Source organism: Columba livia, chromosome 9, assembly GCF_036013475.1.
Source record: "Columba livia isolate bColLiv1 breed racing homer chromosome 9, bColLiv1.pat.W.v2, whole genome shotgun sequence".
In the NCBI taxonomy this organism is placed as follows: Eukaryota; Metazoa; Chordata; class Aves; order Columbiformes; family Columbidae; genus Columba; species Columba livia.
Window position 1 is genome coordinate 20813079 of NC_088610.1, and position 27174 is coordinate 20840252.

Here is a 27174-nt window from a genome sequence, read left to right on the forward strand (position 1 = left end):
CCCTGCCCACAGCCTCCTGGCTGCTGGATTGTGCAGGCACCATTTGGCATGGGGATGCAGGCAGGGCGCAGGGTGATGCAGGCAGGGCGCAGGGTGATGCAGGCAGGGCGCAGCATGATGCAGGGAGCTGCCAGCCTGGCAGTGCAGGCAGGTGCAGAGACTGCAGGCTCAGGGCTGCCAACAGGATTGAGGGAGTGCAGGCAGGGACCCCCACGCCAGCCCCACCTGCCTACTCTATGCAGCCCCTCATGGCTGGTGGGGCTGGAGGAAGAGGACACGTCCCCTCTGCCACTATTTCTTCACCTTTGCCGGTGTCACGATGCAACCTGCAGGCAGCTCCCCCACCTTGATTTGCCTGTGGGGACAGTTCTCAGCATGGGGGGAGACCAGCAAAGCCCCACAGTTGGAAAAGTGACCTTTATTTAAAAAAAAAAAAAAAGCAACAACCCCCCCCAAATGTTCTGCAAAAATAAAAACCAAACCCTTGGTGATAACTTGTCACAACACGTGTGCGATATCCACGCTGACCTCTGCAAGAAGAGCAGATGGGGGGACGCAGGGCAGCCCCACAGGGGTAGCAGCTGTCCCCCTGCTCCTGTCCCAGCTGGAGGGCATCACCCTGCTGGGAACGTCACACCAGAGCTGGGACCGTCACCCGCAGCAGGTACTTCTCTGGGATATAGGATGTGGCTGTGGTCCAGCCCCCATCTCCCTCCTGCTCCAGGTGCTGGGGGCCGCGCCCTCCCCAAAGCGACGGAGAAATCGGTGCCAGGATGGGGCTGGCACAGAATGTCCCTTGCCAGGAGCACGACGGTGCCACGGGCTGCAGGAGAGGAGCTTGGAGCTGCCGAGGTAAAGTCACTGCCGTGGGAGGCAAAACAAACCCAAAAAAGACAAAGTACTGGTAACATGGGGTGCGGAGTCAGTCCTCAGGGGGCTACACCAGCCCCGCCGCCTTCTCCTGCACGTTGTACTCCTTGCTCCTCTTCACCTTCCAGCCGATGAGGGCGAGGAGGGCAGTGCCCACCACCTTGTAGCCCACCTGCAGCCCCAGGTATCTGTGGGAAGAAGAGCAGGGAGATGTGTCTGGAGGTGGCACCTCTGGCCAGCAGCAGGATGAGATGGGGAATATAGATTCATTTTGGTTGGAAGAGGCCCTCAAGATCATCGAGCCCAACCATCAACTGTCACTAAAACATGCCTCTAAGAACCTCATCTTCATGTTTCACAGAGTCCCAGAATGTCAGGGGCTGGAAGGGACCTGGAAGGCTCATCCAGTGCAATCCCCCCATGGAGCAGGAACACCCAGATGAGGTTACACAGGAAGGTGTCCAGGCGGGTTGGAATGTCTGCACAGAAGGAGACTCCACAACCTCCCTGGGCAGCCTGGGCCAGGCTCTGACACCCTCACCCCCAACAAGTTTCTTCTCAAATTTAAGTGGAACCTCCTGTGTTCCAGTTTGCACCCATTGCCCCTTGTCCTGTCACTGGTTGTCACCCAGAAGAGCCTGGCTCCATCCTCCTGACACTCCCCCTTTCCATATTGATCCCCAGGAATGAGTCACCCCTCAGTCTCCTCTTGTCCAGCTCCAGAGCCCCAGCTCCCTCAGCCTTTCCTCACACGGGAGATGCTCCACTCCCTTCAGCATCTTGGTGGCTGCGCTGGACTCTCTCCAGCAGTTCCCTGTCCTGCTGGAACTGAGGGGCCACAACTGGACACGATATTCCAGGTCTGGTCTCACCATGTTTGTTAAACCCCTCCAGGGATGGTCACCACTTAGTGGTAATCCCTGCCTGGGGGATGTGGGGACGCAGGGCAGGGGTACCTGTTGCGGAGGAAATCGTTGTTGTAGTAGGCGCAGAACCGGCGCTGGCTGCACTGCTTCTGCCAGTAGATGCAGGAGGAGTCGATGAGGGCACCGAACATGGCTGGGGCTGGCAGCCAGGCTGTGCAGGAGAGAGGATGGGGTCAGGCTGCCCTCCCTGCCTGCCATCCCCAGGGTGTTCAACACTTTCTGGAGCTCCAGCAAAGCTCTGAGCATCCACCGCCTCTCCCCAGCCTTGTTAGGAGATGGACACTCACCCAGCAGCCTCATTAGTAAAAACTGGACTCCGATGGCAAATGACTTTTCGTCCTGGTTCACCACCCTGCGGGGGAGAGACCACGGGGAGGTGAGAGCTGTGTTTGGCCAAGTGTCTTGGCCCGGTCACACGTTTAAGAGTCCCCGTTGATCCCATCACATCGCGCTTCCCACTGTGCCTTGTGATTCCCGCCCCGTTGCTCACCGTAAAACCATCATGTAGAGGGGGTTGTGGGACAGGCAGGCGACCAGTGCGGCCAAGGAGATGAGGAATATGGCAGGGAGGAGCATGTGGGAGCAGCTGAGCGGGCAGGAGCCTGTCTTGGCGGAGGACAGCCCTTTCCCAGCAGGGATCAGGGAACAGTTCCTGTAGATCTGTTGGAAACATAAACCACCCAAATCCAGTAGAAGGGTTTTTAGCGATGCACCAAACCACATCACTTTGCAGAAGACTGACGAGCATGTCAGCTCCGATTTTAAGGCATGGCCATTGGATCCTGCAATGGGATGTGTCAGGGTCCCCATTTCCCCAAGCAGCCTCATGGAATTATAGAATGTCCCAAGTTGGGACCCACAGGATCATGGAGTCCAACTCCTGTCCCTGCAATGACAACCCCACAGGTCACCCCATGTGTCTGAGGACGTTGTCCAGTCTCTTCTTAAACACTGTCAGGTTGGGGCCGTGACACCTCCCTGGGGAGCCTGTTCAGTGTCCGGCACCTCTGGGTGAAAAACCTTTTCCTCATGTTCCACTGACCCTCCCTGGCACATCTTCTGCCATTCCCTGGGTTCTGTTTTTGGGCGTTGCAGCAATTCTCCATTGCACCTTCTCAGGACTCCAGCACCCCGATTGACCTCCCCCCATCAAAAAGGCTCTTCCACACTGTTGCATTTGTCAGGTTCCTACAGCATCGTCACCAGCAAGCGAGGTGCAAACCATTCGTTTTACTTACCACTTGCTTGGGAGTGGAAGCAGTGGTGGTGCTGTTGGTGCAGCCAGCGAAGCAGGGGGAGATGTACTCCACGTTGTTTTCTCCGCACACGGGGTGAAAGATGTGCTCTGAGCAGTGGCACCCACTCAGAGCCTTAACCTGCTGCTGGGAACTCAATGTACTGCCAAAAAAGAGGAGAAAACAAAATTTAAAAAATTAAGAAATAGGACAGGAGGAAGAAAAATCCCTCTTAGTCGTTAGCCAGTTTCCCCATTCCTATTTGTGCTGGGACATTGCCAGCAGCAGGCTGGCCTTGTGCCAGACCCTGATGCCTGCAGGTACCTCTGCAAGTGTACGGGGAACTCAACAGTAATTATGTTATGTCTGCAAACAAGTACTCACACACTTACTCCCCTCGAACCCCCCCCAGCTGAGAACGAATCAGCCAAATGCCTGGAGAAATACATCTGGGCTCCATCCAGAGCTGCACAAACAGATGCACGAACAGCCCCAGCTGGAAACACCGTTCAGACAGAAACTGGAAGCGGGATCATTTCCAAACAAGCCTGACGACAGCACGAAAGTCAAGAGGACAAACCCAATTATCTGTCCTGTCTTGCCTTACTACTTAAGGGAGTTCATCTGCTGGAGGGGCACAGGCCATCTCCTGATGAATGTCATCACCAGGGACCTGCCTTCGGCCATGGTGGGATGGGGTTGCTCCATCTCCCATGGAAGCCAACACCAGGGACCTGCTGTTGGCCATGGTGTGACGGGGTTGCGCCATCTCCCATGGAAGCCAACACCAGGGACCTGCTGTTGGCCATGGTGGGATGGGGCTTCTCTGTCTCCTGTGGAAGCCAACACCAGGGACCTGCCCTTGTCCATGGTGGGATGGGGCAGAGCTCATGTCCAACCATCCATGTAGCCCACAGCTACCCAGGGATTGAGGCAAAAGGCATTTCTGCACTGCTGACATTGCCTGGGTGGGGAGATCTCCCAAATAACTGGTCTCCTTCCCCATGTAAGTCCCTCCAGCAGCCCCCAGTCACACCAGCAAAGCCCAGCAAGACTGGTGTGTCCCAGAGGAGCCAAGACCTGACAGTGACAGCAAGGGGTGAATGCAGTGAGGCCAAGGTGCCACCCAAAATGTAGCACTTGCAGCACCTGAAGCTGAACTGAGAGATCTCCTCACATCTGGACCCTTGGGCTCATGCAGAAAGCTTGAGGTGCCCCTGCCTTGGTGGACTTCCATACACTCCTGAATTTGCAGTGCAGATCTCAGAGCAAAATATAAATGTGTCGCTCACACATGAGTTTGCAGAGTGCTGTTGCTTTCCCTCATGGTTATTTAAGTTGAAGAAGCTCATGGGCTGTCCTGTCCCTCACCCACCCATCACACCCCTGGGACAGGAGGCTTGTTGCTGGTGAAGGGAAACATCTGTCCAGGAGCCCCTTGCTGGGAAATGGGCACGATGCACCTGACAGGAAGACTGGGGTGGAGTCTAAATGTTGTTTTAATCTTAAAAAGACATGGTAAGAGCCAAAAGTTTCCACCCGGGTGAGGAGAAGGAAAAACTGGAGTGCATGAGGTGCACATGTGTGAGGTTAATGTGGACATGGGCACTAATATTACTTACTTCTCCCTGGAAATCCAGAATGAAATGTCCACCCTGCATGTTTGGTACAGAAAATCAGCAATAAATGCCTTTCTAATAATTCTGTCTTATCTAGCACTTAGATCTCCACCAGGCAGGTGGGATCAGGGAGCAAGCGTGGAGATGTCTGCTGCCTATTCCCCTCCACCTGCACGTACCCCTGCATGGGACCCACCTGCATGGACAACCGGGTTGAGGAGCTGGAAATAACCCAAGCGCCAGCGTTACCTGGGGGGGTAGATCCCATCGATGTGCCCTGTGGAGCAGCCCATGAAGAAAATGGGCAGGCAGATGAGGATGGAGAAGACAAGCACCACCACGGCAAAGCGGGGGATGGCCCGGAGGGAGAAGGCGAAGCGTTTCATGATGATTCCTCCTAAGAGCATCCCGAGCGCGGCTGCTGGCAGGTTCACAGCTCCTGTGGAGGAACGAAGGCGTCAGCTGGGTGTCCTGCCTGCCAAGCACCTCACTGCTGGCAGGGGGTGGAGGTGGTGGCTTTGTGGACCTTGTGGTGGTTGAGAGAAATCACAGACCACATCGCAGAATGTCAGGGATTGGAAGGGCCCTGGAAAGCTCATCCAGTGCAATCCCCCCATGGAGCAGGAACACCCAGATGAGGTTACACAGGAAGGTGTCCAGGCGGGTTGGAATGTCTGCACAGAAGGAGACTCCACAACCTCCCTGGGCAGCCTGGGCCAGGCTCTGACACCCTCACCCCCAACAAGTTTCTTTTCCTATTTAAGTGGAACCTCCTGTGTTTCAGTTTGCACCCATTGCCCCTTGTCCTGTCACTGGTTGTCACCCAGAGGAGCCTGGCTCCATCCTTCTGACACTCCCCCTTTCCATATTGATCCCCAGGAATGAGTCACCCCTCAGTCTCCTCTTGTCCAGCTCCAGAGCCCCAGCTCCCTCAGCCTTTCCTCACCCGGGAGATGCTCCACTCCCTTCAGCATCTTGGTGGCTGCGCTGGACTCTCTCCAGCAGTTCCCTGTCCTGCTGGAACTGAGGGGCCAGCACTGGACACAATATTCCAGATGTGGTCTCCCCAGGGCAGAGTAGAGGGGCAGGAGAACTTCTCTCAATCTACCATTACCCAAGACAGAGCAAAACCCGAGGCAGCTGGTACCTATGAGAAACCTCAGCCTCAGTAGTCTGGCTTAGTGATGCAAGATCAAGCTTGATGCATAATCGCCTGCTCTTGACCCTTAATTAATCATTTGAGTGATCCAGACCCACTTCACCCATGTGGTGGGACTGCACATTTGCAACAAGACCAGTTGCTGGCCCAAAAAGCGAGCAAACACTTCTAGACAGTAACTGAGACAAGACAGCCTGGCCTTCTGCAGGCATCTCAGATCAGGAAAATCACCAACCACTGAGGTGACCCTGAGGTTTCAGCTGAAAATGAGTTTCCAAGGACTTTCTCCCACAGAATTAAAACCCTTGGGGCACACGGGGAGGTGGCTCCCGGCTGATGGATCTTTTCGACCCAGTTGTGCTCACCGATGAGAAAGTTGGCGTAGGAGGAGGAGGCGCCATACTGCTTCTCCAGGAACTTGTTGAGGAATGTGGACAGACCCGCGATGACTGAGGAGAAGCTGCACTGAGCCAGCACCAGGAGGATGAAGAGGGGGTTGAGGAGTAGACGGAGGAAGATCTTTGGGAATTCTACAGCGAAACAGCAGGAAAAATGTGTTTTAGACATGTGAGCCTCAGGTCAGCAATTTGCACTGTGAAAAAAGCCACATTTAGGCTGTTCCCAGTGAGTTAATGCAGGGGATGTCTGAGGCCATAGGAAAATCAAAGAATCATTTTGGTTGGAAAAGCCCCTCAAGATCATCAAGTCCAACCGTTCCCCCAGCCCTGGCACTGCCCCATGTCCTGAGAACCTCATGTCCGTCTGTCCAACCCTCCAGGGATGGTGACTCCAGCACTGCCCTGGGCAGCCTGTTCCAATGCCTGACAGCCCTTTAGGGAAGAAATTGTTCCCCACATCCAACCTCAACCTCCCCTGGCGCAACTTGAGGCCGTTTCCTCTGCTCCTGGCGCTTGTTCCAGGGGAGCAGAGCCCGACCCCCCTGGCTCCAAGCTCCTTTCAGGCAGTTCAGAGATCAGAAGGTCTCCCCTCAGCTCCTGTTCTCCAGCTGAACCCCCAGGTCCCTCAGCCACTCCCATCACACTTGTGCTCCAGCCCCTCACCAGCTCCGTTCCCTTCTCTCCACTCGCTCCAGCACCTCAAGGCCTTTCTTGGTGTAAGGGGCCCAGAACTGCCCTCGGGATTGGCAGTTTGGCCTCCTCAGGTCCCAGCACAGGGACGGTCACTGCCCTGGGCCTGCTGGCCACACCAGTGCTGGTACCAGCCAGGATGCTGGTGGCCTCTTGGCCACCTGGGCACACGCTGGCTCATGTTCAGCCGCTGGCACCAACACCCCCAGGTCCTTTTCCACCGGGCACTTTCCAGCTGCTCTCAACCCACCCAGCACAGCCAAGTGCTCCCAATCACCCCCATCATCCAGTGCCAACTCTTTACTTTTTACGAACTCCAGCAGGGAGGTTTCTTCAGCCGTCCCCTTCTCCATCTTCCTCAGCATCCCAGCCTCTGCCTTTGGGTCCTGGGGAGGGAAAGCAGAGCAGCAGGTGGTGAGGGTCAGCACCGGGACCAGGACCCTCCCGGCACTCAGGGAGGCTCATGGAAAGCAGATCTGTCCCAAGTGCCCCTGACCCCCAGCCAAGCATGATGGTTTTCTGCCTGTTATAGAAAAGTTGTCACTGCTGATGACACTGTAGGTGTCAGGGGAGTGTCGCCTTGCAGAGGATGTTGCAGTGGAGGGGTTAAGATACAACCGTCACCAGCAGAACACCCCAGAAGGGTTGAGTCCCCACAGACAGACCTCTACCAAGGAGGACTGCGTGCAGAAACTACAAGAAGACACACAGTAATAGAATTACAAAACAGTTTGCGTTGAAGGGACATTCCCAGCTCCCCCAGTGCCCCCCCTGCCATGAGCAGGGACATCTTCACCAGCTCAGGTTGCTCAGAGCCCCGTCCAGCCTGGCCTGGGATGTCTCCAGGGATGGTTCATCCACCACCTCTCTGCCCAGCCTGGGCCAGGCTCTCACCACCCTCAGGGCCAACGATTTCTTCTTCATGTCCAGCCTGAATCTCCCTCCTTTAGTTTAAAACCACCACCCCTTGTCCTATCACAACACACCCTGCTGACAAGTCTGTCCCCATCTTTCTTATCAGCCCCTCCTAAGTCATTGTTCTGTCCCAGGGAAGACACAGGTCTACCCAAAGCCATCCCAACAGATGCTGTCGGCACAGCCAGTGAGAAGGGCACAAGGTCTGGTTTCGGTCTAGTGAGCTGTGGTGGTTCCGGCTCTCCAGCTGGTGGTAAGGAAGCAAAGGGCCTGGTCCTTCACGTGCTAGAGGTTCTGAGCTGGTTTGGAAGACTTTTCCCTTGTGAGAAGTGGTAACCACATCTGAGAAGGGTTGCTGGGCTCCCACCCCTCTCCCTCCCTGAGCGCAGCCCCAGAACCAAGATGTTCTGGCCCTCCAGAGATGAGGTCTCACCTCTCCTTTCACCATGTACCGAGGGAAAAAGAAATACGGAATGGACGTGAGCACCAAGCAGCCCGAGGAGATCAGCAGTCCCAGCCACCAGGCTCCAATCCATCGCTGGTCCCTCGGCGTCAGGGCCACTGTTGCTGCAAGACACAAGGAGCCATGGTAAGAGCTCTGCTCCTGCACACCTGAGGGTGAAAGTGGCAAATGTCCCTGCAAACATGGACTGCTGGGGCATGAAGGGTCCATATAGGTACAGTCCAAGTGTCTTAGAGCAAATGGATGGAGGTGGGAGCACCCACCGGTGCTGATAGCAAGACCAGCCCTGTTTGTGTTTGACGTCCTTTCCCCTAAGCCAGCATCCTGCACCAACACTCCCCATCCAAAGTGCCCCGAGCCTGCCGAATGACTGCAGGATGGATTTTGTCAGCATGAAGTATGCTGGTGGCATGGGCTCAACGCTTCCCAGCTCAGCCAGCCAGCAAGGCGGCAATGACGGGGCCCCAGCTCCATCCTCCTCTGCCTGGCGCGTACAGTGGGTTTGGACCACACTGCCTGCCAGGGATGCTGAGACAGGGACCGGGAAAGGGCACAGCCACTTTCCTGGAAAAAGTGTTCTCCCATTGTTTCAGGCTTGCAGAAACCAAGGGAAGGACCCGTGCCGGCAGAAGAACGTTGTTAATGAGCCTGGTTTCCGAGTGGATGAAACTCTGGGCGCCTTCTCCGGAAAAAGGAGGAGAAGGTGAGAGCCGCTCCGTCTCCAGCACAGACATCCTTCGGCTGGGCCAAGCGATGCTCACGGGAGGGTGACAGATTGCTTGGCTTGGCATGGGGACCACATCTCCCCATGGCTGGGATGTTGCAGCTGAGAAAGGAACCAGCAGCAGCCTCTGGGTGGGATCCCTGTGCCAGGATGCGGCAGGAGGAGAGCCCACGCCCCACTGAAACAATTGCCCCGCTTCCCCAAACAGGACCACTCCACTTGGACGTCATCACGGAGCGACCAGGCAGAGTTTGCTAAATCCGTCTGCCGCCATGGGGAGCGAGCCAAGGCTTTTTGCCATTTCCTGCCCCAAGTTCATTTATTATTCTTATCAGGCACCGGACAAAAATGTCAGGCAAGCTCTGATCTCCCTAAGGAAACACAGGAAAAACCACATTAATGATGGAGCTGGGAAGAATTCCTTAGTGATTAAGTTACCAGAAATAATAAGCACACACCGCAGATAAAAGAAAATAAGCCCTGCGGTGGTGCTGGCTTAGTCCCTCACTGTGCAGATGCTGGTGGCGGGTGGTGGGGAGGAGGATGGGTAGACTCAAGCCTTCCCATGCAATGGTTGCCCTGTGGTTGTCTTCTCCATCCCTGGATGCTTCAGGTTTCCCTGCTCCTCTTCCCCACTGTGCTGGAGCAGTGTGATACTTGGTGTGGTGGGCAGACCCCAGCAATGACCACCAGTGCTGCAGTGCAGCACCATGAGCAGGACATCGAAATGTCCCTACCGCAGGTCTCTGCTTCAGTGGTGGCTTCAGGAGCACCTGTAGCCTTCTTCATGGGGAGGTGGAGTGGAGAAGTGCACTGGGGGTGCCATTCCAGGTCAGGTCTTTTCGGGATAGCAAGTTTTGTGGGTCACAGAACTGGTAACCTAGTGACCTTCTGACTCATGGGAGGCTTTTAGGAAGACAATTGCTACATGAAAAATACTCACCAATGTCAACTCTTCCGATATCCACAAAGAGCCGCAGCACCACGGATCCCAGCAAGTACCCAAAAGCAGGGCCGAACACGGCGATGGCAAAGAGGATGGCTGAAAAAAAGGAGCAGAGGGAACCCATGTGAGCAGGAACTTCATCGCAGATATGGCTTTTGTCCCACGTGGGCTGGGAATAGTGTTACAACATGCAGAGGAGATAAACCGTCTTTTACCAAGTGGCAGATGATGAGAAGGTCCTTAGGTCGAAGCAAAAGCATTTGGTGCAAACTTCAGGAGAGGTGAAAGATGCTGAGGGCAAAGAGGCCAGCAGGTCACCCTCGGTTCAGCTGAACTATCCCGCCCAAGAAATAGATAACTTGGACCTAACCCATAAGGACAAAATGTTTCCTTTTGACTCCTTTGGAATGAAAAAGGATTCAAGTTTCCTCCCTGGAAGAACATCCTTGCACAACCTTTTTAAGACATGCAAAAGGAGACGGTTTGCTTGCACGGCGTTGACCATTTCTGTGCATTTTGCTCATCTGACGCTTGCGAGCACGCTGGGTACAAAACTGCCTGATCCCTCTGCTGTCCCTCAGCTGTGTAACTATTTTAAAAGCTCTTTTTGCCTTTTTTTTTTTTTTTTTCTCCAGTTAGGCAAGGCAGCACTTTCGTTTTTACAGCATAAACCTAAGTATTGATAGGCAGGGTCTTTAGATCCTTCTCTAAGGGATGTATTTAAGCCCATACCATAGATGGTGGCGTTCCCTTTCATAGGAGGATGCTGAGACTTAAACCAAAACAAGACCCAAAGAACAATGGTATTTATGTTGTATTGCGGTAATCCAGACCCACCGTAGCCATATCCCCTGCCACGGACACTCCAATGGCCCTAAAGTGACCACCAACATTATGAAGAACAAGCCAGCCCCATTTTCCTTCATCACCAGGGTCTGCAGGTTTGGGAATCCGAAGGACACTCAGAGTGACCCCGCACCATGGGGGGAAGATGAGGATGAGGATTCTCTTCTCCTCCTTTTGCCAGCCCAGACTACTATATTTAATCAACTCTCTCCTCACAGGAGACGTTCTGCAGAGCTCTGAGGAGGTGCAGCAGCCCTTTCCAGCAGGAGCCTGGAGCAGAGCACACCTGGGTGGGTCTGGAGACCCTGCCAAGCACTCCAGGGCTTGTCCAAAACCTGTCCTCGGGAGCTGAATCCCCAAGGCTTTCCCTTCTCCTGCAGTGCTCACCTTATTTTGGAACATCCGCCTTGACTCCTGAATCACTCTGACACCTTTGGCTGCTTTAAAGACGTTGTTCGGCACCAGAAGAAATCAGGTTTTTAAATAACTTGTGGGCTGAGCTCAAAGCTCACGTAGGCATGCCGGCACCAGATCAGCTTTGCCATTCACAGGTTAAAAAATGCAGTTTAACATGGAAGCCAGCACCTCTCTCTTTGCAATCAGCAAGTCCTCCTGCGCCTGGGAGGCCCCACCAGTCAGGGACCAATTCCATGGCAAAATACGTCAATTTTGAACCCTTGATGCAAAATCTGGGTTAATTGGCTCCCGCAGGCTGTCGTACCTCTGGTTAGGTTAAATCATGCTCAACTGATGCTCAATAAGAGCAGGACATGGCCTCTGAGAAGATTTCCTTACTACTCTTCCCTGCCATGGATAGCAGAACTTCTCACAGACGCAAGGGAGAAGCCCCAGCTCATCCATGTCATCTCCTTGCCCTGATTCTTTGGCTTCCTAACATACACACCATAAATATAACCCTATGGAGAACAGCTGATGATCAAGGGAAGAGAAGGACCGGCCTTTAAACAGGGGAGTATCTCATCTGAGTCCCACTGGCTGCTCTACCCATGTCCACCAGTTCCTCTCCAGATGAAGCACCCCTACATTTCACCTCTAAGGTCTGGAAGAAACAATACAACATAAAGCAATGGTTCCACTTACCAACATATAGTGGGGAATTGTTTGGTTCTGCAAAGTCATCTACGTAGGATATGCCGAAGGGCTGGATGGGAACCGTCCCGATCCCAGCCAGCAGCTGGGCGATGACCATCATTGCCCATATGCTACTGGCCTCCTTCTGGGGGTCCTGGGTGGCATTTGGGCACATGAATTTATTATCTGCGTAGCAAAGTTCAGCCTGGGCCTGGGTCTTGTTGCCTGAAAGGCAGAAGAAAGTAATTATTGCATTCAGAAGGGGTTGCGAAACTGTACTGAAGTCAGGCTTAAAATAGCAAATTAAGCCTGATTAAAACCTTAAGCCTTTACCTCCAAACACTGAGTTTAAATTGTGTGTGTGCTGGATAAAACCCCTTTTTTTGGGTAGGGACAGGCAACCCAGCCCAGAGTGTCCTTGTGCTGGGCCAGCTGATGGTGATAGGGGTGGTGGGACTCACCGGCGCTGAGTGTGGTGTATTCATAGGGGTCTGATAGGAAGTGGGGCAGGGTCACCAGGAACGCGCCCAGCGCCAGCAGCAGCCCCCCCACGCCAATCACCCGCGGTCGGTGAACTCGGCTGCCGAAGTAGCTGACGAAGATGATGAGGACCACGTTGCCGATCTGGAAAGGGCACAGCGAAACGGGGAGAATGTTAGAAGACATCACGGAGGAAGTTACGACATGATAACTGGTCCCCCATGACTTTGTCTGTGTGGGTGGAGTGGTCTCTTATCAGGCGGCGTTTGACCCCCACAAGAGCAGGAACAGGACAGCAAGTCCTTCACCCTGCAAGTCAGTGCTCCCCCCTCATCCAAACCAGTGAGCCAACTCCTTGGCTTCTGTCCCCTTTGTTGTCACGGATGGCTTCTGAACCTCTCTGTCATCTGTGTGGGGCTTTTTCTCAGCACCCACACATGCCCCTCGGCCCATAGGATGTGGCATAAACTAATCATTCCCCCAAACACAGCAAGAAATTAAGTATATGGCCTCCATTCCTATGACTCTAAGCAGGCATGAGCCCAGATACAAAGTCCAGCTCAATGCAAATGTTTGTGACTCTGGACATTTGCAAGTGCTTATATGATTAGCTAAAAGAGATATGAAAACATGCAGCTTACTCAGGCAAGTAGATGAACACCGTAAAATTACCATTACATGGGTTTTGTCAGCCTGGGGCAAGCTAAATATTATTTTACCCTCGGCACGTATGTCTAAGAACACTTTTTACATATGTTTACACGGGCTCCCTTGTTTATCTCTCTGTGGTTTGTGTTCTTAGAATTGCTGCAGCCGTCAATGAGAAAGGATCGTGATCCTGGGCAGGCAGGGGAGCTCACACAGAGCACGAGTAAAGCACAGAAATCTCTCCCATAAAGCAGAGAAATAAAGGTAATTCTGTTGTCTGCACTCTGTTACTCTTTAAGAGCGTGGATAAGTCCTATTTCATCCTTTTCCCTTTATATTCTTGCAGTAACAGACTTTTACATGAAGTTTGCTTTGGTATTACTTCTTGAGACACTAAGTCTCATGAGCATAAGGACTAAGTCTCATGAGTGTAAGTCCTCTGGTGCATAAGAGCACATAGGTTACAGCTTTGAGACACTCTGCAGGGCTTAATTACACCAGTTTGGGATCACCAATATAACAACTGTCCATACTGGGTCTCTTTGCATGGTTTGGACCTGATCGCAATCAGTGGAAGTCCTTCTCTGGTCTTGATAGGTTTTGAAGCGGTCATTTTGGGGCTGGACTAGATGACCTTTGAAGGTGCCTTTCAACCCAAACCCTTCTGTGATTCTGTGATCTTAACCTCAGATGTAGGTGCTGGCTGAGGTAAGACCTGGATATCTCCTTCCCCAAGGATCTGGGAGGAATCCCAGTGTCCAGCTTCTTGGTGGAGGGTCCCACATGAGCAGACCAGCTCTATGCAAGGTGGGCTGTCAGCAAGCACTTCTTTGGCTGTGCCATCAAAAGAAGCCTCTGTCAGCAGGTCTTTTCCTAATTAGCTCTGAAGAGCTACCAGTTCATGAACTGAAGGATACAGTTCATGACAACGTGAGCTAGAAAAGTGTTCATAAGAAATCCCTTGCCAGCTCAGCAATATGCTGCGAGTGAAAGACGGTCTCTTGCCACAGGGCCATCAGGAGCTGGAAGCACTTGAGAAAATGGCTAGATCTTGGTGGGACTGTTGGCCAGGGTCTCCTTTTAGAGCAGCTTGGAATGACACAGGCCAGGGTCATTCCTAAAGCCAATGAGAAACCTATGAAAATAGATGTTTTTATTAGAAATTGCTCACAGAGCTATAGTTGTGTGGGTACTACTGGTAATAAAATGTTCTTTTTCTTCACAAAAGCTATGAGAGCTGTGATCAATGGAGAAGGATCGCATTGTGTGTTTTCTGTCTCCCAGTCGAGTCTCTGCTGGAGATGTATGACAACCCAGGGTGGAGAGGTCTCCTCTGAAGCGACCTCCTTTCTGCTGCTGTCCTCTCTGAGCCCAGGTCCTCACCACATCACCCTACGTTAAACCTTCCGGCAGAAGTGAAGTGTGACGAGGTGTCCACATATAGACATGGCTGAGGAAGCACTGGGCTATTCTGATCCTTTTCTGGAAAGGTCCCCCACATTGTGGCCACCCCTCAGGGACCTGACACAAGTGTCTCACCCACTTACCTCATGCAAGCTGGAGATGAAACCCGAAGAGAGACTGGAGAGCCCAAAGCGCTTCTCAATGGTGGTGAGGCTGCTCTTGAAGTTGGCGCTGTAGAGGAGCTGGGAGAGCTGGAGAAGCCCATGGCACAGCACAAACACCTGTGGGCAAAAAAGCCATGCCATCCCAGTCAGTACCCAGTTAGTGCCCTGCTGATGTGTCACTGATGGAGATCGTGCCCAGTGTGAGGGATTTGAGAGTCATACACATGTGGACTCAAGTTGGCCAACTCAGCTGCACCTCTGACATGGAACAGATCTACTGAAGGGCTCAGTCCAGGATCCCTAAGTAACTTGGCTTTGCAAAATGAGCGATGCAGCATTCAGAATAGAGGGCGAGGAGCTCTGTTCTTCTTTCCTCTGCTTTACCATTATTAATTCTAGCCTGGAGAACAGGAGCTGAGGGGAGACCTTCTGATCTCTGAACTGCCTGAAAGGAGCTTGGAGCCAGGGGGGTCGGGCTCTGCTCCCCAGGAACAAGCACCAGGAGCAGAGGAAACGGCCTCAAGTTGCGCCAGGGGAGGTTGAGGTTGGATGTGGGGAACAATTTCTTCCCCAAAGGGCTGTGGGTCATTGGAACAGGCTGCCCAGGGCAGTGCTGGAGTCACCATCCCTGGAGTGTTGGACAGAGGTTCTCAGGGACATGGGGTAGTGCCAGGGGTGGGTTATGGTTGGACTCAACGATCTTCCAACCAAAATGATTCCATGGTTCTAATATTAATTGTTATTTGCACTGTGGCAACCCTTGTGCAACCCTCAAGAGCAACTCTCCAACCCAAGCAGGACCTGTTGCACTGGGAGTTGTATGGTGATAAATGGGACAGGTCTGACTGTGCATGGACCCAGCTGGTCCACTCACAGACCATGTTAGGGCCAACCCTGCCGCTGAAAGGAACCCATACCGGTTTAGACTACCTGAGATCCAGTATTTCCAGTTGTCCCCTTGGATGCACTCAGCTGTAAAGCCAATTAACAGAACCTGCTCCAAGGGGTGTTGCAAGAAAAAGTGGAAAAAAAGGGTTTTAAAAGTCCCATAGGGAAAAGATGAAATATGCACAATGTAGTCTCACGACCGGAGGACCTCTGTAGTATTCTAAAAACAGCATCTTTCTCTTGAGACAGGTTATGAGCTGAGCCAGAAACCAAGCCTAATGGAGGCAGAGCTTGCCTGGAGCAGAGGAGGGAATATTATGGGGCAGGGCAGAAATGTGGTCAAAAGCGCCCGGGTGGCCTGAGAGAGGAAAGCGCTCTCAGCCGGGGATGCAAGAAGCAGCTCACAAGTGTCTTTTGATCTATATTTAGTGAGAACAGTTTTCCTTTAGTTTTATTGGAATGGAATGCATCCACACGGTGCCAAAAGTATTTAAAAATCATTTAAAAAAAAAAAAAAAAAGGAAAAGGTATTTTTATTTAAATTCAGAGGAAATCAAATATTTGCTGAATACCGGAAGCGTGTCCCACAAAGATAATGGCGGGAAGCCCAAGATGATGAATGAGGGATCAAAGGTACTTCAGGGCTGACAAATTCCTTATGTCCTTGGCTAGGAGAGCAGCAGTACTCATTATTAATATTTCTTTGAAATGGTAGTAGTGTCCAGAAGCCCTGACCCATTGTGTGGAAGAAAAAAAACACCACTCAAACCAGAAAAAGAATGAAATTGTTCACCCGACATGGAGGATTCAAATGCCAGAGGTGGATGGAGTGGCTTTTTGGGGACAAGGGGAGGGTGCAGAGGCAGGTTAAGCAATTGCAAGGGAATTTGGGTAGGAGAAGATGGGCGAGAAGATGGGTTAGAAGATGGGCAAGAAGATGGGTGAGAAGATGGGTGAGAAGACAGGCGAGAAGACGGGCGAGAAGACGGGCGAGAAGACGGGCGAGAAGACGGGCGAGAAGACGGGCGAGAAGACGGGCGAGAAGACGGGCGAGAAGATGGCTTTTTGGGAAGCTTCTCCTGCAAGGGAGGACAGCACCAACCAGAGCTGGGTATCCGAAAGTGTAAGAGATGCGAGAGATGGTGACAGATGTGGGGGAGAGGTGGACTAAGATGAAGGGGAAGGAGAAAGTGGAGCCCTGGCAGCATGGGGACAGGCTGGGAACAACCTGGAGAGCACAGAAAAGTAGCAGTAGAAAGACAAAGACTATAAAAGAGGGAAGCTGCCATCATGGGGTCTCCAGTCACATCTTGGAGGGGAGTCAGCAGATGGGCTGACATCAGCCAAACATCTGCCACTGCAGTCATGGAGCAGGAGAGGACGAAGTTCCAGGCTGGGACTTTGCCCCGACAAAAAGCCGCCGAATGACAACGTGGGGTGTAACGTGGGAAACCTTCTCAGACGGACAAAGTGGAAGTGAAACATGTGAACGTAAACTCCTGAAGCAGAATGACCTCTACACCCTCCAGCTATCAGCTCCTACATTCAAACACCCATCTCAGCACATGGTCTTGCAGGCGACAGCTGGATCGACCACCTTCTTCTTCCCCGGTCCTGACCTGGGATCACCATGTAACTAGTCCCGCTGGACTGGTCTGGAGCAGAGGGGTGACTCCAGCATGGATGAGAAGTGGAGAGGGGATGTTGCTGCCAGAGAACATTAATTTTTGTTCCCGCAGCTTTGGCCAGACCCTACTGAAGTCATTGCAATAAGGAAGCATTGGCTAAACATCGGCGGGCCGGGACCGCCCGAGACGCGGAGCAGCTGGAGGGGGAGCCCTCCTGGCGCGAGGCGGGAGCCGGAGGAGCCGAGCTGTTTACCAGCCAGGAGGGAAGAGGGTGGATCGTTGAGGCTGAATTTAGCGCAGCAAATGTCAGCCTAATCCCAAGGCAGACGGGGAGATGAGACGTGCTGGGGAGAGAGCGGATGCTGGCGGGTAGGGAAGAGGACAGGCAGATCGAGTCCCCAGAATGCTGGGGTTGGCAGGGGATGGGGAGAAGGTCAAGGCATGGATGGACCATGGGCAACCAGCACTGACTGTGCTTCATGAAAGGATGGAGAAGGGACAAGCTGTGGTCAGAGAGGACAGGGAGGATGGGACAGAGCTGGCAGGAGGTGGCCCAAGGTGGGTTTGAACATTGGTGACAACCTGAGCAAAGCAGAACAGCCTTTGCTCCAGGACTTGTACAGCTGGAGCTCGGCTTTTCCAGATGCACTTTGACTGTCTGAAGGTGAGAGATGAGCCTGGTCTCAGACTTTCCCTGCATTCAGCAGACTCAGCTCTAACTAAAATAATGATGGCGCAAACCTTGAAGGCTCTGAGTGCAAATAGCTGGGAGAGGGCTCCCCAAAAGGAGCCCATGCACCCCCTGACCTTGGCACAAGCTGAGATGCTCCAACTGGGAAGACCAGATCTCCAAGGCTGGTGGAGATGAAGGGCACCACGTGTCCCCTCGGAGGTCCTCATGGGTCTCTCCCATCCCTGTTGCTCTCCCATGCTTCCCCATCCCCACATGTTCCTGCTGACCACCCACAACCCGCCGGTCCAAGGAAACCTGCTCCAAGCTGGTCCCTTCCAGCTGCAGAGAGCACCAGATGTGCTGCGCTGGCCCCACGCACCCGCCGAGCAGCCCCAGCAGGGGAAAGAGCTGCTGTCATCCATCTTCCATAACACTGAATGGAGAAGGAGGTTTTAAAGAAGAGCCAAACGCATTCAAAGGGAGGTTTTGCTGACGCAAAGCAGGCACAATGCACCGAAGGCGAAGGCACGGTGGGAGGTTGGGGAATTGGGGACACTCCCACGAATACAAAGCGCTGACCCTCCGGAGCAGATGCTCCCATCGGAGCCGGGTGTATTTTTGGAGCTGCAGGCCAGCAGCGGTCCCAGGCAGCCAAAGGCGTGCACCCACACGCACCCGCATACCAAATCCCCTCTTAATCATCCCCACGTTTCCCTCGGAGCGCCAGAGCGATCCCGGCTCCGGGCTGTTTATACAAGACACTTGACTCTTTTCCAAGACCCACTTCATTTAAAAGGGAAGCAAACGCCTGAGGGAAAGTCCCTCGCTGGTCCCCCCACCCAGTTTGTGGGGACAGGCTGACACCTCCCAGGGCAATGGCTTTTTTGTAAGGAAGATAAACCCACCCCGTTGCAGGGAAGCCCCTCCATGGCCTGGACAATGCTTCCCAGATTCAATCAGATCGAACCAACCCAAACCCCCTTCGGAGGAAACATTCAACAAATAGTCGACCCAGAGGGCTGGTGGGGCTGAGGGGGGAAAGGCTGGTCTGCAGGCAGTCCCCGGGCACGAGGATCCTATCCTGGCACCAAGACATCCCCGTGAGATGCCAGGTATGGCCACGGTGGCTGGGCCACTCTTAGGGGACAGGTAAGTGTTTCAGTCCTTGCAGCCACCTCGCAAGACCCACTCGCACCCTTCTCCACTCCCCTGCAGCTCACGGGGAATAAAATAAGGCTCTGGGAGGGGAGAGGGAGTCTCCTAGAGCCAAAAAACAGACAAGGATGAGGAAGAAAGAGTCAGGGGGAAAACCATCCTTGAGGTGAGTGCTCTCGGGGTTGGAATCTTTTGAAGTCAGAGAGAGGTTGCTGGTCGCAGCTGGATGGGTGCACCAGGAGCAGACAGGGCTGTGGGCATCTGTAGTCCCTTATCTCTCTTTCCACTGTTGCTTAGGTAAGATCATCCACTGTCACTGGCCTTAACAAACTGCTCCTAAAGGTACACAGAGACCGGACTTTAGGGAAGTTTATTATGAGAGATGAGCTATTTCATAAGAGGTTTTTTTAGGGGGTAGAGTGGGGGACCATCCCTTGGTCACTAAGGCAGCCAATAATAAAATGCTCAGCAAGTTGGGTTAAATAAGAAAAAAAAAGCCAAACTTGAAGTGCTTGATAACCCCGGCATGCATGTGCAGGACACAGGTCAGAATCAAGGCCAGGTAACAAAGTTGTTTTAGTTTCCAAGGAGTGACCTGCCTCTGTTGGAAGATGCTGCTGCGTGTGGCATTACCACTGCCCTGTCCTCTCTGCCACCCGGAGGGGTAAGTTAAGGGTTAATTCTCTGCCCTCCTTCCCCAGCTTCATACTATGGCAGCCACACTCATGTCCAAAGTCATCCCTCACCTCGTTTATCAGTGTCTCCACCTTGGCAGCCCTGCTTGGAGATAGAGAAGGTGGAAACCTTGAGCTGTCGTTGCAGGAGGATGCAAAATGAATCTGGAGTAAATGTTTGGAAAGGACTAGGAAGAAGGATGTGCTGTCAGATCTTTCCCTCTGCACAGTACTCTTTGAGTTGACTTCTGGGCTCTGGAGGGCCAAAGCAAAATTGTCTGACCTTGGTGGAAAGTCACAGCCCCAGGCAGGAGACCCCAACCTGCCCATCTCTGTAGACTTCTTCCACTTCACTCTCCTGAGTTGGCAAGGGACAAAAAGAAGGGGAGGGAGGAACTTTAGGAAGTAATAAGAGTATCCCCAAAATTATAACAGTCAGGGAGAAGATAGGCTGTTTATTTTGGAGCTGGTATATGATCAACACTCACTACACTAAGAGGTCCTCCTGCAGAGGGATGGCTGAGATCACTCAGTCCAAAAGGAAAATATCAGCTGGAAATGGAAAGTGTACAGACATGCATGGGGAAATGCATCCCTCCTTGGCATATCTTTCCTACACACAGCTGCCTAGATTTATAGATCAAAATGCACTATGAAAGATGAAAGAAAAAAGCAACATTTCCACAGAAGAAATCAAACACCCTGCCATGCAGCACGTCCCTTAGCACAAAACCTCTGCGCCTGGAGGATGGTCCAATGGCAGAAGTTGGCTCCTAAGTTTTATTTCTACTGCAAAAAACTAATAAAAGAATTAAAATGGCTAGGGATTGCCTGAAGCACGCCACTGCCCAGAATATTACTTGTAATGATGACTGTCTGCTTGCCGAGTAACCCTCGCTTTACAATCCCCAACTGCAAAAACAATGTTTGCGCTTTTTGCAATGAATGTACACATGGGATTTCCCTGCAGTTACCCCTGTGCCCTTGCAGGGTCTGTGCAAACCCTGCTTTGCTCAGTAAAAACCTATCCCTGCCTTAAAGTGCAGGTGCCCGTGGCAGATGTCAGCAGGAAAGGAGGTTTTTGGCTGCAGAGGATTGCTGAGACCAGCCCCTCGGTGTGTAAGGTGTGAGGGTTTGCTGCTTCGCAAGCTGCTGAGAAAATTCTCCTGCCTGCAAAACACAATGCACATGGTGAAGCAGCTTTCTTCATCCTGCAACCAGGGTGCGCAGCGGTGCTGAGCGGTTGGGTCTTTGCTCCTTTGTTTTTCCGAAGCTCTCTTGGCTTGGCGGTGCATTGGGATTTGCTTGAAGGTAGCTTCAGCTCGGCCTTGTTCTCCCCGACTCGCAAGCGTGTGTACACACTCCTCCCGCACGCCCGCGGCCCGGCCGTGCCTCCTGCTCCCTATCAGCGACACTCCTCCTGATAATCTTATCTACGCTGACCACTCCTTGGTTGTGTTTGGCCATGGAACCACCTCGCCCCTCATAAAATTGCCTTGTCTCATGTCTCCTAGACCTTGATCCCACTAAACTTTCCAACTCATTTTACCGTCTGGCTCTTCCCCATCTTCTTCCTCATCCCGCTGCTGGTGCTGCTGGTGAGCACCAAGTGGTTCTTCCCTTTAGCAACATGATCCTAACAAAACCAGACATAACCATGGATCCATCCAAACCCAACCTTTGCTCTCTGATGTTGGCACCATCACCACAAATGCTGGAAGACCCCAGTCACAGCAGGTCCTTCTCCCCATGCCACCCCACTTGTCCTAAGGACCCTGCTGGTTTCTTTGCCACAAACGCTCATCCAGCTCATCATCTCTCCTCGCATAGTGCCTGATACTGATTTTCTTGCTTAAACCAATAGTCCTAATCAACAATGACTGTCTCTTCTCAGTGCTTCCCCCTCCAAACTTACAGATATTGACATGTTGAATCTCCTGATCTTGCTACCAGCTAAATCAAGCAGTCCATAATCTTTTCCAACAGGATGTGAGAGCACAATTGTTACATCTCTGGGATTCTGAAATACACTCCTCTCAGCAAACTCCTTTAGTCCCTTTAAAGAAAGAGACAAAACCCTTGTCCTGATGCTTTGGGACCTCAGACCCCAAGGCAAGGCTCCTGTTTCTTCTGCTCCCCACTCCTGGCCGTTGCACCCCGTGTGCCCCCAACATCTTCACCCTGGGATGCTTCAAATCCTGATCACACCCTGAGAGCCCACAGTCTCCTCCTGACCTTGCTGTCCCCTCTCCTACACTCTTCCATGCCAACCCTCTCCCTGCCCCAATACAGCACCCAAGTTAAATCCATCCCTAAGGCTTTTAAATCTCCTCCTGGACTCCCTCCAGCTGACATAAGTGACAATAACTCTCTGTTATCCTCCTGCTTCCAACCATTACGCGCTGCTCCCCTGCGCTCTCCAGCTAACTGGCTTCCAGCTGAAACCAGTCCAACTCAGCAACAAAACATTCCTAAAGCTCTCCTCCTTGTCGTGTTTGCAGAGATTCCAAACAAGCAATTAGCTATCAATGAAAATTGCATAAAACCACAAAAGAAACAATAAAGGTGAAGAAGCCAAAACATTTTGGGCAACACAGATATAACACCTTGGAAACAATCCTTTTTCAGTGGCTGTCTGGGCAAGATGGGTATATACATGGTGACTGAAGGCAATGTTTAGGACTCTGGACCGGGGGCATCAATGGGATCCACGGCCATGCTTGGGTATCAAAAAGACCAACCATCCACTTCTCCTCCACCTTTCAAAGCTGTTTTGTTCCTCTAGGCAGTAAGGTCCTCAGTGTCCCCAGTGGCAGCGGGTGCTGGCATCCACCTGAAGGTTGGTTTCATCCTATGTTTGCCAAGCAGAACAACTACAACCTCCCAGTGCCAGTCAGCACAACCCTGCAAGCTCTGGTGAATGTCAGGGTTTGGGGTTGTCCTTGCTCTTCACCCATCTCCACCACAGCTGTGGGATGACCAAGATGCTCCAGGCTTCTCGCAGGGGACAGTGCTCAGCAGCAACCTCCCAGCCCTAAAGACTGAAAACCTCCTGCATCCCGCTTTCTCACTTCAAGGTGATTCAAGACAAACAGTCAACTTCTGGGGAAGGGTTTGAGCAACCCTGCCCCTTCTGAGAGGGCGCTCACAAGCACAGGCACAATGACCTGGTTTATTCCAGCTATGAGATACGGTGCAGACAGCAAACACTTGGTCGGCTGAGCCAGGTGGTGCCTGAAATATCTGTGTAGACAGAGCCGTGGTGCCGGCCGCTGTAACCGCAGGACTGGCTACAGTCAGTAATAACCACGTATGACAGGGAGTAACTGCTCCAGCAGCAATGCGGAACTGTCACCAACTACGTTCCAACGGAATACGGATAGCAGCTGTAAATCCTGCTGTGTCAGAGCATGGACATGAGCCAGCAGGGCATCACCTCCCTGAGAACCTGCTTCTGCACTGGTCTTCCTGCATCCCACCAGCACCTCCACACCATCCATCCATCACCAGTCCTCCTGCATCCCACCAGCACCTCCACACCATTCATCCATCACCAGTCCTCCTGCAACCCACCAGCACCTCCACACCATCTATCCATCCATCCATCCATCCATCACCAGTCCTCCTGCATCCCACCAGCACCTCCACACCATTCATCCATCCCTGGTCCTCCTGCATCCCACCAACATCTTCACACCATCCATCTATCCATCCATCCATCCATCCATCCATCCATCCATCCATCCATCCATCACCAGTCCTGCATCCCACCAGCACCTCCACACCATCCATCCATCACCAGTTCTCCTGCATCCCGTCAGCACCTCCACACCATCTATCCATCCATCCATCCATCCATCCATCCATCCATCCCTGGTCCTCCTGCATCCCGTCAACACTTCCACACCACACATTCCCAGAGCTGCTGGTTCCATCCTGCTCTTCATATCCCTGTAGACCCACTAAAACCACTGCTTTCCACCAGGACCTCTGATGCCCATCATGCTTCCCACCTCCAAACATCAGCAGTAATGGGGCCAGTGCCAAAAGCCACCTCAGGGGCAATGGAAACGGGTGCAGCAAGACAGTGGACCCTGTCATGGGGAACACAGAGGAGAAAGATGGTTTGCATGGAAAAATAATTTGTTATTTTTGGCCCCAGCCCTGCAAATGATCCCAGTATGTGAGAGGGAATAAATACAAGTTTCATAATTAGGATTTGGAGCTGGCTGCAACCAGGAGATTTTGTTGTGTTGGAAATACTGTCCTGGCCAGAAACTGTCATCACTTTTAAGAGGATGCTGCGTCTCATTAATTTAAACCCCTTTGTAGTACCTGTCTCTGTGTGGGGTGATGCCAGCAGCTTCCCACACAATTAAGTGTTGGAGGAAAACTTTATATCATCTGTTATTCGCAGCACCAGGGGCTTCTCATACAAATGAGAGCTCTAAAGCCGTAAAGAATGAGATCCTGACAGTACACCCTGCCCTCTGACAACACATTCACAGCAAAACAACTTCCCAAACCTGGAAATCCAGTTGTGACACTTCGGTTTGCTACTAGTTTGCTTCTAATTTTGGGGGACTGAGAGGATTAAAAACTGTGCACAGGATCCTGCTTTCCTACCATGAATCAGGGTTTTTTTTAATGTATATGTATTTTTAACACAAATGTCACAGCACAGGAAGAGCTAACAGGTCAGGAAAGGGTGGGGGATGTCATTGCCTGTCAATTTATGCACATCTGCTCTTAAAGGCAAGAATTTTTCACCAAGGGATGGGTGTCCTGACTCCCCAACACCCCAGAGGGTGGATATCGCCCACCTGATGCCAACAAGCATGTGTTGATAGAGCCCAAAGTGCCCCTCAACAGCGCCAGTGTCAGGCTGTGTCATTGCTCTCAATTTAGCAAAAACCTGCTGACATTTTAAAACATTTAAGCTTTATGTCCTGAAAAAGGCATTGAGTTTGGCAATGCTTTTGCATTTCCAGGGTATTTTTGCATGCTGCCCTCTAAGCGCGCAGCTGAAGGGAAGAGCATGAACTGCAAAAAGCGCTCTGGTTTTGGGTAACTTTACTCACCCTGAGCCATGGTCATTACTGCAGCAGCCCAAATGGGGTCAGGACCACCTTTTGCACCCCCAACAGAGAAGGGGTCAGGTGACCAGGTTCCCCCAGAGGCATGTCAGAGTAGCCCAGAAGCAACCCTAAATTACCCAGAGTAATCTTGAGCCCTTCCTCCTGGAGCTCACAGCCAGAAAGGGCCACCAGGTCACCTGCTGGCATAACCCAGCCTGGGCAGTGGGGACCTTCAGGGATGTAGGGCTGGAAGACATAATCTGAAATTATGTTCCCAGCCCTGGGACACCCCACCATATCACCTGTTCACCCCAGCGAGTCCAAAGCTTTGCTGCTCACCCCACCGTGCTGTGTGGAGGAGCTACACCATGGTAGACTTCAGCAGCCCCCGGCCACCCAGCAGAGATGGTGCAGCCACAGAATTCACTGAAACTTTTGCTCAGAGTCACAGAATCACAGAATGTTAGGGATTGGAAGGGAACCTCGAAAGATCATCTAGTCCACAGAACAGTTTGGGTTGAAGGGACCTTCCCAGCTCCCCCAGTGCCCCCCCTGCCATGAGCAGGGACATCTTCACCAGCTCATGTTGCTCAGAGCCCCGTCCAGCCTGGCCTGGGATGTCTCCAGGGTTGGTTCATCCACCACCTCTCTGCCCAACCTGGGCCAGGCTCTCACCACCCTCAGAGACAACAATTCCTTCCTCATGTCCAGCCTGAATCTCCCTCCTTTAGTTTAAAACCATCACCCCTTGTCCTATCACAACAGGCCCTGCTGAAAAGTCTGTCCCCATCTTTCTTACAGGCCCCTTTTAAGTCCAGAAAGGCCACAATGAGGTCTCCCCAGAGCTTCTGTTCTCTAACTGAACACCCCAACTCTCCCAGCCTGTCCTCCCAGCAGAGCTGTTCCATCCCCAAGCCAGACGCCAAGCCCAAGCAAGCAAAGCCCAAAGAGCGGCGGGCAGTGCTGTTCTCCATGCACAGTGAGGAAAGACGGGTGGCAGATGAACTCCAAAGCCACCTCAGACAGAGATGCTGCACACTCCTGAAAACTCGCTCATCTGGGACACGCTGGCAAACCCTCTTTGGTGTCAAACACGGGCTCAGGTTCACCAGCACCAATGGAAAATCACACCCTGGCTCCAGGCACAGCCAAAGCTGCTCTGCCCATGGGCAGGTGCTGCCGGGAGCCGTCGCTCCCCAAAACTGCACCCGGCTGCTGTGGATGCCAACATGCGGCAGTGCTGCCGAACAAGGCACAAAAATCCCCCCCAGCCTGGGTAATCATGGTGAAAACAGGCAGAGATCACAGGGATGGGAACCAGCGCGCGCAACAGACTCAATGTCCATCCAAAAATGGGCCAAACTGTGCTGCACGGGGGAAAAAATATGGGGCGAAGAGCGCAATGGTCAGCAGGGTTTAAAACCTGGGTGGCTGGTGTTTTCTCACGCAGGCGGTGAGCTCAGGAGCCTGGAGCTCGGGCAGGGACCGGTTTTAAGGTGACAACTCCTGCCTTGCTAATAGGAGCAGGTGAGTAACTGGGCAACCAACACCAGAAAACCCACTTCAACCCGCCAAGATTTCGCTTCTGTCACTCTAAATGCCCTGTTCACCCCGGTTTTTAAAACAAGGTCAGTGTTGTTATAGGGCAGTGTTTTCTTTTTGCACCAGGATGTGGTTAATCATTCCCTAAGCAGCAGCACACTCTGTACCGGACGCCGTGGGTAAGAAGCTCTGCAGCCCACGGAGAGCTGCCCACGGAGAGCCACCCACGCCACTTCCACGGGGCACAACACCCCTGCACCAGGCAGGGTACCACCCCAAAACCCATCGAGCGGGACAGACCTCAGCAGCGTTATCCAGGACTGCCCGAGGAGTTGGGATTCAAATTCTGCATCTTAGCAAACACCCGTAATTTTACTGGCAGTTCGTACCGGGGATGTGGGGACCTGTGGGATGGATGGGGGTCGCTCCCTGCATGAGCATCCTCCTGCTCCCCACTGGGGCCGCGGTGCATCCCTGCCAGGCACCACTCCTTACCTTGATGTTGCAGAAGATACTCCGGGAGCAGGTGCTGGACTTTTTGGAGATGTCAGCTGGGAGTTTGCTGGCTTCAGGGTGGACTCCCATCGTGGTGGCTTCCCGGGGAGCCCCAAATAGCTGGGCTGTGCTTGGGCTGCCGTCCCTCTCCAGCCGGTCCCACCGCCGGCAGCACACACGGTCCGTGCCGAAAACTCTCTGAGCCAGCGAGTGAGGCGGGCAGCCGGAGCGCAAAGTTTTTATAAGTCTGGTCCCAGGAGCGATGATGAAACCCTTTCTCCTCCCTCTTTTGCTTTGTGCGCCGAGGGAACTTTAAAGTCGCAGGAAACCGGCACGCGGGGAGCAGGTGGGAGCCAGGGCTCGCCAATTTGGGGATGGGAACAGTGGTGGGGTGACAGTGCTCTCCCACCCGTAGGAACAACCAGCTCCCCTCTGTTGCGCTCGCATCCGAGGCTGCAGGAC

At 52.8% G+C, this 27174-nt stretch overlaps 1 protein-coding gene across 1 annotated transcript; it reads right to left on the minus strand.

Annotated features, from left to right (window-relative positions):
• Positions 1-403: 403 nt before the first annotated feature.
• On the minus strand, positions 404-27174 carry SLCO2A1 (solute carrier organic anion transporter family member 2A1). The gene is made up of 14 exons (XM_065073030.1): positions 26713-27174; positions 14559-14696; positions 12345-12507; positions 11893-12108; positions 9943-10041; positions 8246-8379; positions 7202-7283; positions 6175-6339; positions 4900-5089; positions 3035-3194; positions 2287-2456; positions 2084-2148; positions 1827-1947; positions 404-1058 (listed from the first exon to the last, which is right to left on the minus strand). The coding sequence occupies exons 1-14, from the start codon at positions 26800-26802 to the stop codon at positions 938-940; spliced, it is 1914 nt and encodes a 637-aa protein (XP_064929102.1). The 5' UTR covers positions 26803-27174; the 3' UTR covers positions 404-937.

What these genes read in the sequence shown, in the direction of transcription:
- SLCO2A1 (XM_065073030.1), bottom strand. Translation starts at nt 26,802, where the DNA reads ATGGGAGTCCACCCTGAAGCCAGCAAACTCCCAGCTGACATCTCCAAA. An exon ending in CTCTACATGATGGTTTTACG is followed by an intron (nt 2,149 to 2,286) that starts GTGAGCAACGGG and finishes TCTCCCCCGCAG; the next exon opens with GGTGGTGAACCAGGACGAAA. An exon ending in TTTACTAATGAGGCTGCTGG is followed by an intron (nt 1,948 to 2,083) that starts GTGAGTGTCCAT and finishes TCTCCTGCACAG; the next exon opens with CCTGGCTGCCAGCCCCAGCC.